This window comes from Myotis davidii, unplaced genomic scaffold (assembly GCF_000327345.1).
Source record: "Myotis davidii unplaced genomic scaffold, ASM32734v1 scaffold426, whole genome shotgun sequence".
NCBI lineage: Eukaryota > Metazoa > Chordata > Mammalia > Chiroptera > Vespertilionidae > Myotis > Myotis davidii.
In genome coordinates, this window is record NW_006297287.1 from 16,354 (window position 1) to 34,479 (window position 18,126).

The 18,126-nt window shown below is 36.1% G+C and overlaps 1 protein-coding gene across 2 annotated transcripts in view; it reads right to left on the bottom strand.

The window, feature by feature from the left end:
- Positions 1-18,126, bottom strand: part of DARS (aspartyl-tRNA synthetase) — a 73,083-nt gene continuing 54,957 nt past the window's right edge. For both annotated transcript variants that reach the window (XM_006773094.2, XM_015570055.1), the window contains 11 exons: positions 16,057-16,137; positions 15,127-15,186; positions 12,911-13,022; positions 11,463-11,597; positions 8,316-8,463; positions 7,065-7,211; positions 5,352-5,394; positions 4,013-4,093; positions 2,901-3,012; positions 2,652-2,723; positions 1-638 (listed from right to left, as the gene is read on the bottom strand). In XM_006773094.2, the coding sequence (XP_006773157.1) occupies positions 547-638; positions 2,652-2,723; positions 2,901-3,012; positions 4,013-4,093; positions 5,352-5,394; positions 7,065-7,211; positions 8,316-8,463; positions 11,463-11,597; positions 12,911-13,022; positions 15,127-15,186; positions 16,057-16,137 (1,083 nt within the window). In that variant the 3' untranslated portion in view covers positions 1-546. The remainder of the gene's footprint in view (positions 639-2,651; positions 2,724-2,900; positions 3,013-4,012; positions 4,094-5,351; positions 5,395-7,064; positions 7,212-8,315; positions 8,464-11,462; positions 11,598-12,910; positions 13,023-15,126; positions 15,187-16,056; positions 16,138-18,126) is intronic.

The following is an 18,126-nucleotide window of genomic DNA, read 5'->3' on the forward strand; positions in this document are numbered from 1 at the left end:
TTAGCTTTAAAATTTTATTGAAACTCAGGTTTAGAATTGAACAATTTAATACAATATTATGTTGAATATTTTCTAACCAGTATTCTTACCTGCCTTTACATGATTTCTGGACACAACTTTTAAGAATTGATACTTTCTGCCTAATTTTCCATAATATGCCAATTATGCATTTATTAAAATCTCAGATACTTGTCAGAATTTAAAAAAAGAAACTAAAATATGGAAAATGTAAGACATTAATATTGCAGCAACTATAATATAGAAATTTACAATCTTAACTGTTAAAATTGTTAACATTTATTGTAGTAATGCAGTATGAATTTTTAACATAATTACATAAATTTTTCATTAAAATGTTCAACCATTTCCTACTGAAGCATGTTCAAAGTTATAAAAACCTTCTCTTTTAAAGTAACTTATACTGAATTAGTCCAAAAGCAATTGTGGCACTTTGGAGAAGATGTTTATTCTACTGCATATCTTAAGTACCCAAGGTGCTGCCCGATCAATAGCAGGTTACTGAAAAAGTGTCAAGCATGGCTTTCTTTAAGGAGTGAGTCGTTTGGGATCACGGGGGAACATTGAGGTCTGACGAATATTGTGCAATCCCAAAAACAGCATAGTCACTCGTTCCAACCCTAGGGAAAACAAAATAAACATTAATTCCTTTTCTGAAAATCTCTCAGGTTCTTACATTTTGAAAATTACCAACATAGTATTGCTGATCAACAAAATAATTTTCCTTGTTAGGAAGGAAAATGACTTCTATAATTTCAAGTTTATTTAACATGGAATGTTTTAGGTCTGATTCAGAAATAGAGATAATGCTGTGAGAAGGACAAAATGAGATATCCTTAAGCTATGTGATTCTGTGAAATGCGAACTACAGAAATCTATCTTAATGTCCAAAATTTATGGCTTAAACAAATATCTCCCCCTCTCCCCCCCATGTATAAGACTGTATGGTTTCAAATAAGACCAGATTCTAAGTATGTAGTCCAGGTCATCAGTATAAGCAAAAGTCATAAACCTGTTCAAGGAAGTTTATTAATGGAAGTACCAGAAATTTGTTGTAATTTGATAGACATGTAACATGGTAGTTCCTAGTATAAAAAACTCTAGAGTACATTATTGTACTAAATTCTCTGAGTACAGAAGAGACTGACTTTGACTTAAATACTATACTACTGATAAGAATTAAGACGAAGTGCCATCTAAAAAACAGAACAACACTAGCAAATGAAACATTTTATGTGCAATTTGATTTATCTATTTTAGTAAGGAGACTAATATACCACATAAAGGTCAGAGAATAATCTTATATAACAACTTTTAATTTTAAAGAAATATACTTAACTCTAAAAACAGAAATATAAATAAGAGAATTAACATTTTTATCCTTATTCCTTACCAAAAACATCTGCAGACATTATTTGAACCTTGTATTAATCTAACACTAATCAAGGTAGTATTTTGATAACCATTCAAATGTCCTCTTTCACAAGTAAAATTAAAATATACATTGCCAAATCAGTCGCAAAAGTTTGTAATGTTATACCAACTGAACATTACTGAATACTCGAAAATAGTCATAAATGTCTCATTGAGACTTAAACTATATGTTCAATGTAGCGTTGTTTGTAGTAACAAAAGGCTAGTAACAACCTACATGTCCTAGGAAGCTGGCTAACAAGGCTATAGTGCGTCCTTTCAATGGAGTCTATGTGGTGATTAAGAATGAAAAAGCTTTTGAGGTATTCATAAAAAATTAATTAAAAATATAGTCAGGGAAAAATGTAAGGTACTGAATGATTTACATTTTTACAAGTGTGTGTATTTTTGCACATGCAAAGACTACCTCTGCATAGGGAGGTGAATGCACACTCCTCTATACCCTTTTAATTTGAAATCATGATAAGTATATTATGTATTCACCAAAAACCTCCAAACAACAAATAAAAATTCAACAAAACTATAAATTGATAATTACTTTTTAAAAGTCTTTGACATGGACATCCCAAAGTTGACTTAAACATTTACTCATTTTAAATCAGAGAGCAGCAGATTACACATACTTTAGAAATAGTCCTGAAAGTCAATGAAATGTTACTATTCAACAAATCATTTAGCAGTAATCTGAGCTAATTTGAGGGACAGCTTTAATTTGGGCTAATTTGAATGAACTCATGGATGAAAAACAGAGGGCATTTCATTTACAAGACATTTTGTTTTTAAACCATTAAGATAAAAGAATGGCTAGAACTTTATTAAAATATTTTAATATATTTTTATTGATTTCAGAGAAGGGAGAGGAAGAGAGATAGAAAAATCAATAATGAGAGAGAATCATTGATTAGCTGCCTCCTGCACTCCCCACACTGGGGATCGAGCCTGCAATCTGGGCATGTGCCCTTGACCAGAATTGAACTGGGACCTTCAGTCTGTAGGCTGACGCTCTATATACTGAACCAAACTGGCTAGGGATGCTTTTTTTTTCTTTTAGTTTTATTCTTTTCAAATGGGCCAGATCTGGCCCGCGAGCCGTAGTTTGCCCACGGCTGCTCTATCCACTGAGCAAAACCAGCCAGGGCTATTACAATATTTTAGAACCCATAAGTTAATATTGTCATAATATTAAAGGAATGTATTACCAATGCCTCCACCAGCATGAGGAGGGGCTCCAAAGCGGAAGGAATCAATGTATGCCTTAATTTTCTCCAAATCTACAAAAAAACCACAAACATAAATTACCATTTTATTTAGCTTTAAAAAGATAAAAAAGCAATTACTGTTAAATGAAGACTTAACCAAATGACTATTTCTGAGGAGTCTTTAAAGGGTTTAAAATAAGTTATTTTCAGAATACATATCACTTTCCTAAATACATTTAAGTGGTTTACCAATTCCATGATGTAAGGCTCTCTCTGTTAGCAGCTGAGGATCATGTATTCTTTGAGCTCCTGATAGTATTTCTTCTCCTCTCATGAACATGTCATAAGAGTTGGACTGTTTCTGCAGGAAAAACAAACCAAAAACATCACTTATCAAAAGTGGCTACCATTCTATTTCCATTACACATGTGGAAAAAAAGACCTTTGTTGCAAGAAGAGCAAGTTCATTTTTTCCTACAATTGATGATGTACCTGTTCCAATGAATATCTTTTGTTTCTCTAACACAGGTTAAATTAGCGAGGTTTGAATAGTAACTTCTTTCTTGCTTTTATCAGATTTCATACTCCCCTTCTCCCACACCTTCCAACATCAAATCAAAGCACCATATCTAACTTATAAGAAGTAGTGCTGATTCTCATTTTACTTTATCAACAGAAATGTTTTTAAGGGGGTCACTTTTGGAACTTCAAATTATCAATTAACATTTCTTTTTTATTTTAAGGGAAGCAAATTAAACATCAATTTACCGTAGCTCATCCTATTCTCTATCAGGTTTTAACTCATTTTCCCTGTCTTTCAATAAACCAGTGGTTCTCAAAGTGTGATTCTGGGATTAGTAGCTTCAGTATTACCAGGAACTTGTTAGAAAGGCAAATTTTCAAACCCTACCCCAAACCAACTAATCAGAAAGTCTGATGAGGGGCTCAGGAATCTGTGTTTTAGAAAGCCCTCCAGGGACTCTGAGGCACACTAAAGTTTGGAAACTACTACATGGAAAAATAGTAAAAGGCCACATTATTTAGATTTGTTCAAGGTCAAAAATAAATTTTGCTAATGCCTGCAAACCTAGCAATACTATTTATTATTTATATTTTATTTCTTCCTCAACTCTTCAAAAAGTGACACGCAGAAATAATTTTTAATATGTTCTTGGAACAATTTGCTAGAATATTCAGATTTCACCTTGACCTCAATTGACAGAAACTAGTAGTAATCCACATGACATGACCACTGAAACTGCAAATTACAAATGAAAACCATTATTCCCATTTACAATTTGACAAGGTAACGAAGTTTTCCTTCTTCCCCCAAACAGGTTATTTAAAATCAAATTACTTACAGAATTTCTTGGGTCAGGCATGGTATAGAAAGGTCTTACAGCCAATGGATATTTATCAAGAATATAAAAATCGGTATCATACTATAAAAAGAATAAATACAATTAAAATAGTTTTTAACAGTTTAATGAAAGTGAAAAGGCGGCTAGCACTTTGGTAATTAATGTTTTATTTAATACCACGTTTTATACTTCAAAATTACTGTAATTACACTGTAAATAAAATGAGTATTCTACTTCTTTCAAGTAATATCTGTAGCCTATAGTATTTTGCCATAATGTTGTATATTCTTCCAATACTTAATTTTCTTTTTTGGGGTGACATGTACTCTCTCTCCAATTTCTTTCACATTGAAAATTATGCTGCGATAAACTTCTTTGATTTTCATTTTTTCCCTTGCTATTCTATCTCATTTAGTTCTTCAGATGTATTTTATAGCTGTTTATGTTAAGTTATACCAAATATATTTGGGTTTTACAAGAATAACAAACATTTTAAATCTATAAATTATTTTAGGAAAAACACCTTTATAATATTCACCTTCAAAAAACCTTATCTTCCCGGTAATTAAAAAATTAGTTTAGATATCTAAAAGAAATTTGGTAGTTTTCTTCAATGAAAACTACAAATGAAATCAAAAACATTAACATGAAATTATGACATTTTTGTTAGAATACTTACTATGTGGCCTAGATATAATTAAAAAGAAACCAATCACATTTCGACTCTTTTGATGTTAAACATTTTTGCTAAAACTGGAGTGTAGAGGGAATGTCAACAAAGCCGACGAACTGATATTGGCTCTGCTGAAACAGCATTTTAAAGGTATAAACTCAATACTGTGCAGTTTCAGAAATATACGTTAGTTTCTCAGTCAGTTTAACAGTTTAGAGTGCACCAGCAGGAGGCGCTCAAGGACTGTTTTCATTTCATCACACAATTCAATTTCTTTAAGCACCCTTCTAAGTTTATAGCTTTTCTCTTCTTTAAGAGCTTTAGAAAATGAGATAGGAAAGTAGCTTTCACATAAGAGGCAGAAAGGAAATTCATTCTCCCTCATCTTGAGGTCCTTTCTAACTAATCTGACATAGATACCACTTTTAGAGATACTTTAGTACAACTAAGTACAAAAATTGAATACAGAGATAATCAAACTGTTTGGGCAAAGCCTGTTTGAATATTTTTTATTTTTCCAAGATTGAAAAAAAAATGGCCCCCTAGGTTTTTATTTATTCTGGAATCATACTATTCTAGGAAAATCATTCCCTCTGCAATTGTTCTTTAGTACCAGGATACATTTCATATTTAGAGAAAGAAATCCAGCATGTACAAGAGTCCTACCTTTTCCTTTACCAAACGACCCAACAGTTTTTCATTCGGCGTACTGGAAAACAATGACAAAAACATGAAATCAGATGTCTGGTTAGTTCTTATAGAGTTATTAAGGCACCTCTATTTGAAGTTCTCAAAGAATAAAAAATTCAGCCAAAACACACAGTTGTCTATTCTGCTCTTTTTTAAAAAAAGGCAAGTACTACTGAAAACAACTTATAAGTGCACCTGGTATTTAGTAGATGCTGCTCAATAATATTTAAATAAAACCATAAACAGAAGTTAGCAATTCACTGATTCAGAAATAACATGGATATAATTTCCTATAATCAAATATTACTAAAGTTCACTATATGAACATAGGCTATTCTTGGCGTTAAATGGTTCCACTTCAAATGGTCTCTCCTTTTCATTACTCCTTTTTACAAAAATATATTTTTATTTATTTCAGAGAGGAAGGGAGAAGGAGAGAAAGATAGAAACATCAACGATGAGAATCATTGATTGTCTGCCTCCCACATGCCCCACACTGGGGATTGAGCTTGCAACCCAGGCATGTGCACTTGACTGGAATCGAACCTGGGACCCCCTTCAGTTCGCAGGCCTACGCTCTTTTCCAGTGAGCCAAACCGGCTAGGGCTCCTTTTCATTACTCTTTTTAAAAAAATATTTTGTTGATTTTTTACAGAGAGTAAGGGAGAGGAATAGAGAGTTAGAAGCATTGATGAGAGGGAAACATTGATCAGCTGCCTCCTGCACACCCTCCACTGGGGATGTGCCCGCAACCAAGGTTACATGCCCTTGACCGGAATCGAACCCAGGACCCTTCAGTCCGCAGGCCATCGCTCTATCCACTGAGCCAAATGGGTTAGGGCTCATTACTCTTTTTCAAAGGTTTATAAAACAAAAATCACAAATTCTGAATCTTTAAAATATGTTTATGTAAACCAATTAAATTTCTATAGCCACTTTAGCATCTACCCTATTTAAGAACAATTTCTAAAATACTTATGAAAATGATAGAACGTACAATTTGCCTTAAGATGTCATCTAGCAATGTAGGGGATGCTTAAAATCATATACAGATATATTTGTTAAACAAACAAAAATAAAGGGTTTTGAGTGAAATATTTTTTTAAAAAGCCCTAAAAAATGACAATCATGCCTTTCCCTCTTATATCCATATGATTTGTGATGCCTTAAATATTTTAACTTAAGAATCCTTGAATAAAATAGATAATAATTTCATATCTTTAAACTACATAATTTGTTCAAAAATTATACACTGTATGATCTGAGTTTAGATAAAATAATACTGTATATCAAATGAAGAATAGCGGTTTTTATAAACTTGTGGAGATCTTAATAGTTTTATACCTTAATCCTGTGTGGGGATGGGTTTAGATTACTGTCTATCTTCTCTAATACCACTGATTAAAAAAGAGAGGTAAAATATTAGATGCCAAAATCACAGGCAAAAGTCTCTATATTCTTTAAAGCATTACAAACTAGGGGGAGAGGGGGCACAAAAATGGTATTTACTGAAGCTTAGGCAAACCACATTAAATCATTATTTCAGATCATACATTAAACAAGAAAAGCATCATACGATATACCCAAAAGTTAATAAAAGCTGGGTAAAAAAATTATCATTTGTTAATATATTCATTCTTGCGTATCTTAAACATAGTTATTAAAGTTTTAAAAGTCACAAAGACAAACCTCAGATCTTCTTCGTCTCCCATTTCAATTCCAGCTTCCCTAAGCATAGCCAATGCTTCACAATACTCTAGTCTTAAAGTGGGCTCCAAAAATTTGAATGGCTCACATGGGAATTGTTTATTCACCGTCTGAATTTCAGTTTGAAACCTATTTGAATAATGATTTAGAGTTAATAATAACGTGTGAGATAAATGTTTTCCCCACAAGAGGTCACTGTGGCATCATGTTAAAAATTACTAAAAACTTTACTAAAACTGGTGAAATAAGGAACATATATAGCTTTTACTCTACCACACACTTGCTACAAAATTTTTTTTTCTTTTAACCAAGAAACATTTTAAACATTTCACAGGAGTCACTATCTGTGCAATGATGTGAGAAGTTCAGAGGCAGAAGCTCCATGATCAGCTGAGTACCCGTCTAGCTGAACCACTCAGCCCCCTCCTAGCTGGCCAGTTGGCAGGGACCCAAGAGCCTACATATTATCAGTCCTATATGCATTCCACTGATAATTCTGGAATAAGGGACACATGTAGCTTTATTGTTCAAAAGGAACAATAAAGATTATTTATCAAACGGAAATGCTTTTAGAGCAAAACTCTCTATGTAAAATCTGCCTCAGTGCAGAAATTGCCTCAGGCACTTTTAGGCTCTTCTGTAATACCAGCAACAGCTAAGAAAAAATACCTGGTAGGTACTGAGTACCATCTTTGCCACATAAAATCATCTTTGAATTAGTGTATGTACCAAGAAAATGTTACTAAGAAATTGTTTAAGTTAAAGACTAAAGTTTAAACACTTAAAAGATTTAATACCATTTCACAGTCTTATGTTGTTTGTCACCATGGTGGCATTAAAGGATTAAAACTTTTTTTGTAACTCATATCAAGTAACATTGTTAGAAACAAACTACCCATTTCATGAGGCAATAAAAACTCTGACTTTAACTGCTATGAAAGTAACATAGGCTCTATTTCTTCAAATATCCAGGATGTTAGTATAAGGGAAATACAATCTGGTAAATATATCCACCAAAATGAAGCCACAATGGACTCGGATCCAGAATAGTATTTTGAGTGTGGATTTTTTTTTCATTAATTAATTGATCATCTAACTAGCAAGTCTATATGCACACATATGTCCAATAAAAATTTAGTTTATACATTTCAAATCAAGAATTGCTTTATTCTGAAGAGCCCAAACTGTTTTGAAATTAAGTCCAGTTAGGGATATAATACATGTATTTTTTACCTTTCTTGAAGTCCTTTGAATATTTGTACTAAAGTGTCAGCAATTTCTTCCATAACTTCATGGTAATGGTAATTGAAAGCCATTTCAATGTCCAAACCAACGAATTCAGTTAGATGTCTGTGGGTATTAGAGTCTTCAGCTCTGAATACTGTAACATTAATAAAAGATATACACAGCAGTGTTTTAAATTTTGGAGAAATTGAGATTAAAAACAAAATTCTATTTACTTGTACTCAAATGGTACTATTTTCATTATCATTATAAGGTTGGAAAGACTTTTGACAAGCCATCTGTTACAGTACTCTCATGGATAGTTAAGTTCATTACAAACTCCTATAGTCACGTAGTAAAAGCTGTAACAAATGTAAATTAGTAAGACTCATAAGAACCCCGAGGGAATGCAAGATCCTGAGGTGCCTTCTCAATAACTAAAAATATTCAATATAATGAGTTCTCAATTTTATTAAAGCTTGACTCAAGGTAAATGACATCTGTACAGATGAAGCACCTACCTCAGTCCGGCTCTTATCCTCCTCACTGCACGTTCCTCCTTTTCAGCCTTCCTGGCTAGTCCTGTTCCATCTCTCCACGCTCTCATAATTTAATCCCACCCTGTATTTCCCATTTCTCAATACTAACTAGTCTCAATTTTATTTGCTCCCATGCTTTTAACTTAGCTTGCTTCTTCTAGAATGCCATCTCTGTCGTCTTTACCTCCTACTCTGTCCTTAATGCCCATTTCAGTTTGAATTTTCTTTCAAGGCATCTCTAGCAAACTCCAACTTCTTCCTCTTTTTTACCCTACCTATACCACATAATTAACACCAACCTGCTGACTATATATCACAATTAGATTCGCTGTGGCTGTGATATGTATGCATGTCTTTTTAAAAAATATATATATATATTATTGATTTTTTACAGAGAGGAAGAGAGAGGGATAGTTAGAAACATCGGTAAGAGAGAAGCATCAGTCAGCTGCCTTCTGCACACCCCTTACTGAAGATGTGCCCGCAACCAAGGTACATGCCCTTGAATGGAATCGAACCTGGGAACCTTCAGTCCGCAGGCCAACACTCTATCCACTGAGCCAAACCAGTCAGGGCTATGCATGTCTTATTGTGTCTTAGAAGCAGGGACAATATTGTTCTCTTAGCACTCAAAGCATGGTCTGCATAGCAGCAGTACCTTGGAGCTTATGAGAACTGCAGAATCTCAAGTCTTACCCCAAACCTCCTGCATTTTAACAAGATCCCCAGGTGATTTGTGTGCACATTAACATTGGAGAAGTGCTGGTTGAATCTTCTTTAATAGTGCAAGGCTATATATGCAGCAAGTGTTCAGCAAATAATTGCTTAATAAATTCAGAAAATTAAGACATTTAATGATCTTGCCAGTTTCTCTATTAGCAGGTATTTATCTAAAACTATCAAAAAAATTCATATATATAAAATAACTTTTTTTTACCTTGGTAAGTTTTAAAGAATATAGTAAAGCTGTTTTGTTTTTTTTTGCTTATAGTTAGCATCATAAAAGAATTTGCTTCATGATTGTGTCCATGCTTGACTTTTAGCAAATGTATATATACTAGAGGTCTGGCACACGAAATTCGTGCACTCAGGAGGGGGTTGTCCCTCAGCCTGGATTGCGAGGGCACAGGCGAGGCCAAGGGACCCCACTGGTGCATGATTGGGGCCGGGGAGGGACGTGGGAGGTTGGCCAGCCAGGGAGGGACTTTGGGAGGACTCCAGGGCATGTCTGGCCTGTCTTGCTCAGTCCAGATTGGCTGGACCCCAGCAGCAAGCTAACCTACTGATTGGAGCGTCTGCCCCTTGGTGGTCAGTGTATGTCATAGTGAGTGGTTGAGTATCCTTAGCATATCATTAGCATATCATGCTTTGATTGGTTGAATGGCTGACCAGACAACCAGACACTTAGCATATTAGGGTTTTATTATATAGAATTTTAATATATTTTTATTGATTTGAGAAAGAAAGAGAGAGACAGAAACATCAATGATGAGAGAGAACCACCAACTGCTGCCTTCTGCACGCCCCCCACTGGGGACTGAGCCCGCAACCCGGGTATGTGCCCTTGACTGGAAATGAACATGGGACCCTTCAGTCTGCAGGCTGACTCTCTATTCACTGAGCCAAACCAACTAGGGTGCAAATATATTCTTAAAAAACATGTTAGTATAATTTATTAAATCCAGGCATTTGTTAGTATTTTCTAATGGACTTTAGCATATTATCAATACTGAGGAGAGTACAATTAGTAATAGTAAAAAAGAACAGCTTTGGAATAAAATTGGCAGCAAAGTATACAGAGATACATTTGTAAACTTACAACAGTAGCAAGGAGCTTTCAAGGACAACAAAATATATTACTTGGAAGATTGCAATCACTTTTTCTTTAGTATTGATGGAGAGTTGAAAGGATAGTCCAAATGGGAGCTAATTCTATTCTAATTACACTTAAGTATAATAAATAATATACTTAAATATATTTAGAGGGTGTATATTTTCAAAGCATCCATTTTTAAAAATAAGATAGTCCCAAGATACACATTTTCTTTTTTTTTGTCTTCAGCATTCTTCTGTAGGAATATATATATATAAATTGCTTATGATTCTATTCATATGAATGATGCTCAACTGTTCAAAGAACTATTGAACATACAATTTTTTGGGAAATGTCTAAATGTCTACCAGGCAATATTGTTATTTTTACCCCCAAGTCTAGAGTTGATGTAGTCAGTATAAAAAAGGATTTAAGCTTTAAAAAGGTCTGTGTAAAATGTGTTTCTAGCCCTGGCTGGTGGCTCAATTGGTTGGAGCATCATCTGGTACACTAAAAAGTCTTAGGTTTGATTCCTAGTCAGGGCACATACCTACCTAGGTGGGCTCAATCCCTGGTCAGGGTACAGGAGGTAACCGATTACTTCAGAGGGTGTATGTTTCTCTCTCATATTAATTTTCTCCCTCTCTCTCTCTCAAAAAAAAAAAAAAAAAATCAATGAAAACATAATCTTGGATGAGGATAAAAATAACAACAATTAAAAAAAATAAAATAAATGTGTTTCTAAAACCCTAGCTGTGGTACAATTAATGAATTTTGAGATAACCTTAACTACCAAAACCTTACCTGGTCCAATACAGAAAACCTTCTCAAAATCAGCACAAATACACATCTGCTTGTACAGCTGTGGGGACTGAGCCAAATATGCATTATTTTTAAAATATGACACAGTAAATACATTGGCTCCTCCTTCACTGGCAGCTGAAATATAAACATACATGTTACTATAATCAATTGTAAGCTTATCAATGCAAACTTCTAATAAAAAGTTTATTCTTTTGATTCAAGTACTTCACTTAAATAAAACCACACTAGAAAATAAAAGACTGCAGAGAAACCATAGTCTATATATGTTTTTCCCTGATTCTAAACAGTTTATATTTAGGCGAGATTTACTTCTTTGGCTATACTTTCATTTTACTTCTTTGGATATATACGCTCCCTTTCTGCATAAATTTAAAATCTATTAAAAGCTACTTTAGCTTTGTAAAACTTTTTGTAAAAAAAGATAATTTTTCTAATTAAGAATTCAATGTTCATCCTGGCCAGTGTGAATCAGTGGTTAGAGCATCAGCCTGAGCACCGAAGGGCTGTGGGTTTGATCCCTGTCAAGGGCACATACCTGGGATGTAGATTCATCCCTAGCCCTGGTCAGGGCATGTGTGGGAGGTAGCCAATCGTTTCTCTCTCTGTCTTTCTCTGCCCCCACCCCTTCTAGTCTCTCTAAAAATCAATGGAAAAAATATTCTCAGGTGAGGATAAACAAAACAAACAAAAAAATAATTCAATGTTTAATTTTTTTATTTTCAACTAAATGCCTTTAGTAACACCCCTCCCCACCACTTAATTTTAGAGAGAGTGGGAGGGGGGTGGGGAGAGATAGAGAAACATTGATGTGAGAGAGACACATCAATAGGTTGCCTCATGCACACACCCCGACACAGGCCAGGATTGGGCCCACAACCCAAGTGGGAATCAAACCCGACTCTTGGGTCTGCAGGCCAATGATCTAGCCACTGATCCTAAACTGGCCAGGGCAGTAACACTTTTTAGTGTTATTTAAGCAACAGTAAAGAGGGTAAAATGATTAAGACAATGTTGTCATATAAAGATGAGAATTCATGATGTTTTTCCCATCTGCATATTTAGTATTAATTTTACAATGCAGTTTATACAAACCAAAATTACAATATGAATTTAAAAAGAAATCTACATAATGAAAGTAATTTCTGGTGCAACTTATATAATAACAATCTTGCCTTGTGTGTTACAGTCTCACTTTACAATCACTATCACATAATGACTCCTGAAATAAGGGGACATAGTATTACTGATGCTGGTGAGATGGGACTGCTGCTATGTATCATAGTCTTTGAAATAAATAGTCTCAGAGCAATAAACCTTAAGGAATACTTGGGATTCTCAAATTAAAAAAAAAAACGTAAAACTAATAGTAAGCAACTTGGGGAAAACAAATTATTTTTAAAAATTAAGAGGAAGATCTTAAAGCATACCTGAGATAATTTTAGGAGTCTGAATCTCCACAAAACCTTTGTTAGTTAAAGTTTCTCGGAAAAGATGGCAGATGCCAGATTGGAGACGAAAGACTGCCTGGCTAGTTGATGTCTATAAAATAATAATAAATTCTAATTAAATCAACTTGACACATGAAGGAAATAAATAAATGATACTTCCTGGGTAGTGCAGGGCTTACAATGAACATAATGCCCCATCTAGGGTGCTAGCTGACATTGCCCAGGATTGCCAGATTCACCTCCAACTTTTTATGGAAAGCCATTTAGATCTACTGTGAAAACTCCCATTTTCCAATGGTGGCAAGAAATTAAAGTAAAAAAAAAAATGATGTGAGCCAAAGAAAAATATTCTTTGGGTCAAATTCTAGAGGCAAAATCAGTAACTTGTGTGAACAAATAGCATAGGCAAATACAGTAGGATGTTTAACTACTGTGGCCAAAATGATGAAAACCATGAGGTTTCTAGGCAGTATCAAGAGGACTTTTAATTATTGCTAACTTTTTCTATATACTACAAGTTAATGTGGGAAAGTAACAGTTTACAAAAAGCAAATGGTCAGGGGAAACATGGGTGTACAATAAGGGCAGGCCTGTAGATTGCAGAAAAGCTGGAAAGAACTTATAAAGTGACAAAGAACGTTAAGCTTTAGGTGGAATATGTTATGTAAAGGAGGAAGATGTGGTCAAAACCTTAAGAAAGAAAGATGACATTGGTTTTACTATAATGATGAAACCACTGAAATCTTTCACTTGCAACCAAGCTAGAAAGGGAAACAGAAGCCTATGAGGTTTCTCTTTATATAAACCAAAGGGTCAACTACTTCTTTATTGTTAACTAGAGGCCCAGTGCACGGAATTCATGCGGGGGGCGGGGGGGAGGGCAGGTGTCCCTCAGCCCAGCCTGCACCCTCTCCAATCTGGGACCCCTTGGGGGATGTCTGACTGCCCGTTTAGGCCTGATCAACTGTGAGGAGCCAATGGCCAAACCGTTCCCCTGCCGGCCTGATTAACACCTACCTGCTCCCCTGCCAGCCCAATCATCCCCAACTGCCCTCCTCTGCCACCTGATCTCACCCCCAATTGCCCTCACCTGCCAGCCTGATCTCACCCCCCAATTGCCCTGCCAGCCTGATCTCACCCCCAACTGCCCTCACCTGCCAGCCTGATCTCACCCTCAACTGCCCTCCCCTGCCAGCCAATTTGGTTCTGATTGGTTGGTTTCTATGCCAGTCCGTGTCAAAAGCTCTGCCTCTTAGGCAGCCATTGGCTCCTCACAGTTAACCCAGATTTGGTTCTGACTGGTCAGTTTCTATGCTAGTCAGAGTCAAAAGCTCTGCTTCCTAGGCAGCCATTGGCTCCTCACAGTTGACCCAGATTTGGTTCTGACTGGTTGGTTTCTATGCCAGTCAGCGTCTCTGGGCCTATCAATGGGGCCTGATCAGAAAGGCAGGGCTGATCAGCAGTCCTGTGGGAGGCCTGGAGAGAAATGGAGGCATGACTGCTGACCAGGCCCAGAGCTAAAGAAAGAGGCAAGTGCTGATCAACAGCTGCCACAGTGGCTACGGATCAGACCCTGCTTCTGTCTTTAGGCCTCTCTCTGGGCCTGAATCACAGCTCCCTCAGTAGTCAGTGCTGGGTCACCATGCCTGCAGCCATAACAGTCAGGCTTGGGTCACTATGGCAACCCAGCACTGAATGCAGGACTGACTTCCTGTTGGTTGAGCCTCCTGGTCGTTGCAGATGTGACGGACCTAGGGTTTTTATATATTAGGATTCTGTGCTTAGATCAAATTCAGAGGATTGAGGCATTAATTACTAAACACCAGGTTGCTCTAAAATCTGCACATAATTTCTTTCACAATTTTCTAGTGATATTAGTAGTTATGTTTTCACTTGCTTACTAACTTGTCTAAAACAGGTTACCACCTTGAAGCAAGCCTTTTTACTGGCTTCATGCTCCTTTGTTTTTTTAAAACAGTGCAAGTCAACATTCTGTGAACTATTACTTGACTGTCTTTGTTGCCTGCAATTCGCTCTTAGAGGAGGGTCAGTCGGAAAGGTAAACTGTTTCTTGTATTATCATACTTACATATAAGCAAACAACAATCAGTTCAATGAGCCCAAGACAGGTATGTTACCCTTGCCCTCCTTGATTTTGGCATAATCATGTCACTTAATAAATAAATGAGGCATACCCTAAGATCAATGACTCTGTTATCTAATCTTGTATCCTGGTTAACAGTAGCTCTTCCTTCCTAAAAAAGAGAGAGAGAGAAAGAAAAACAGATTTTACAAATTTTTTCAGAACACAAAAAGCACTTTTAAAATATATTCTTTTACATACTGATTTAAGAGAGAAAGGGAGAGGGAGAGTGAGATAGAAACATCAACGATAAGAGAAACATCAATTGACTGGCTGCCTCCTGCATGACATACACTGGGAATCGAGGCCGCAACCCAGGCATGTGCCCTGACTGGGAATCACCCGTGACCCCCTGGTTCAGAGGTTGATGCTCAATCACTGAGCCATGGTGACTGGGCCAAAAAACACTTTTAGAAGCCATGTATACTTTTAAGTGACAGGTGTATTTATGTGTATTAATATCAAACCCCAATCTGGATCCAAAAAACAAGAAGCAGGGTTAGAGAAAAGTTACTGTTAAAAGAAAGAGAGAGATGGAAAGAAGAGAAATGAGAATGAATAGGGATTCTTTCTTTCCATCTCTCATCCCAAAAGCCTTGCCTCACATCAGATTTAATGCAGAGGCAAATATGAGAATCTAACTGCTGCCTATTAAGCCAGGCATTACAAAGATCTGTAGATGTATTTATACTATTGTTACTTTCTATAAATTAATAAATATTAAAAATTTAACTTTGAATACTGTAAATATTGACAGTGTATCCACAAAAACAAAAGCTTGTGAGGTCAATTATTTTTAAACGTGTAAAGGGATTCATAGATCAAAACGTTTGAGAATTGCTGATGTTAAGAATAAACTTAAATAAAAATGAAGCTCGTAACAACAGGTACCTTTTATATAGAAGCAGGGCATCAACTTTTCAATGTTTTGCAAACTAAACATACAGAGGAAGCATAGTGTTTCAAAAAGTATAATTTTTACCTCTTCTCCTTCCACCTCAGGCCGAATGGCATCATCCAGCTGCAGGGGCAAACGGGGTTCAGCCAAACTGATCACATAAATCTGAAAGTGAGAGATTACCAAAAAGATCATGAAGCACACAAAACCTGTTATTCTTTGCTTTTTTTTTTTAAAAAATCTACAATTGACTTAAACATGAAGGAATATTTGCATACATCTTTAACTGAAACTATGTACTAAAATCAAACAATATAGTACATGTTTTTCACCCACAAAATGGGGATAAAAGTATGTCTTGCCTACCTGCCTGGGTTGTTGAAACAGTCAAATGAGCTAAATATACTTTGTAAACTCTAAGGTGCACACCAATGTGATGAATAAGTAATAACTGGAATTGAGGGGTCTGGGTTTAAGGACTTGCTTTGTCACTATAGCTGTTGTTAGGCAATTCACTTAACCCCAGAACTTCAATACCATACTGTGCAAAATGAGGTCTGCAGTAAAAATCAAATGGAATAATGAATATAAAAACACTTTTTCATTTGAAGGGGCCATTATCAAATGAGTTGTTAATGACATTTAGCTATTTCTACCACCAGAACTACAGTCAGCCCAACTCTGCTGTACCTCTCCTTCCTTTTCACATGCTTTTCCCAAATATGCCTTCCTTGCTTTCTTTCATCGAACGTATTATATCTCCTTTCCTTCTGCTCTCCTGGTTGGAAGCACCATATGAGGTTATTCCCTTATGGTGTTAATATCCCTCAACATCTACTCACACTAATTGCATATTTTAGTGCTAAAAAGCAGTGAGGTCATAATGAATTAGCTACTCTTAATGTTAGTCCATTAATTGTTCCCAGCTATGCCTAGAAAACCTGCTAAAGCACAAAAAGAAAACAGAGCTTATTTTGTTAATTCAGGAAACTGTATTTTTCCATTTGGTAGATCACATTTAGCATTCAGGTGAGACACTTAAAGAAAAAATATTAGAAGGATACTCCAGTCCTCACAGTAAAATAACATTATTTGACACCACCTCTTATACCCAAATTGTAGCACTTCCTTTTGATGAGTTAACGGAAACTTGATCTGCAATGCAAACTTGGAAAACTGAACAGCTACTTCTTTTATTATTAAAACATGTCTCTTCATTGATTTTAGAGAGAGAAGAATGGAAAGAGTCATCAGAAGGCTGCCTCCTGCACCTCCCCGACTAGGGATCAGGTCTGCAAACCCAGCATGTGCCCTGACCAGGAATTGAATCTGAGACCACTCAATATGGGACAATGCTCAACCAAGTAAGTCACATAAGCTAGGGCTTTTAAAATATTCTTTTGCCTGGCCAGCGTGGCTCAGTGGTTGAGCATCGACCTCTGAACCAGGAGGTTACGGTTCGATTCCCAGTCAGAGCACATGCCCAGGTTGGGGGTTCGATCCCCAGAGTGGGGTGTGCAGGAGGCAGCTGATCAATGATTTTCTCATCATTGGTGTTTCTAGCTCTCTCCCACTCCCTTCCTTTCTGAAATCAATAAAAATATATTTAAAAAAATTCTTTTTAGAACTAGTAAAAATTCATTGTCTCCTTCACTAGGTTGTGAGTATTCTGATCCCCAGAACCTCACAGAGTGCTTGGTGTAAAGTATATTTTCAGTAATTGCTGGTTGAATAAATAAATAAGTCATTGATTATAAAATTCTATCCTATCTAATAAAAGAGAAACATGGTAATTAGCATATGACCGCTACCCTTCCCATTGGCTAATCAGGGCAACTGCCAGCCAAGATGGCGGCCGGCAGCCAGGCAGCTTGAAACTAACATGAGGCTTGCTTGCTTCAGTGATGGAAGACTCCAACGTTCCCTGCCTGCCCCTACAGGCCTCTGAGCTGCAACTCTAAGCAACTATGTAACAAATATAGAAGCTAAACAAAACCCCAGAAACTTGCTTTAGTCCGCAGGGCTTCAGCAAGCAGGATCACAACATTGTAAGCAAACCAGAAACCTACTTTCAGCAGCTGAGGCCTCAGAGCTGGAGCCAAGCCTCAAGAGCTAAAGCTGGGCCAGAATTAAAAAAAAAAAAAAACGAGGGGG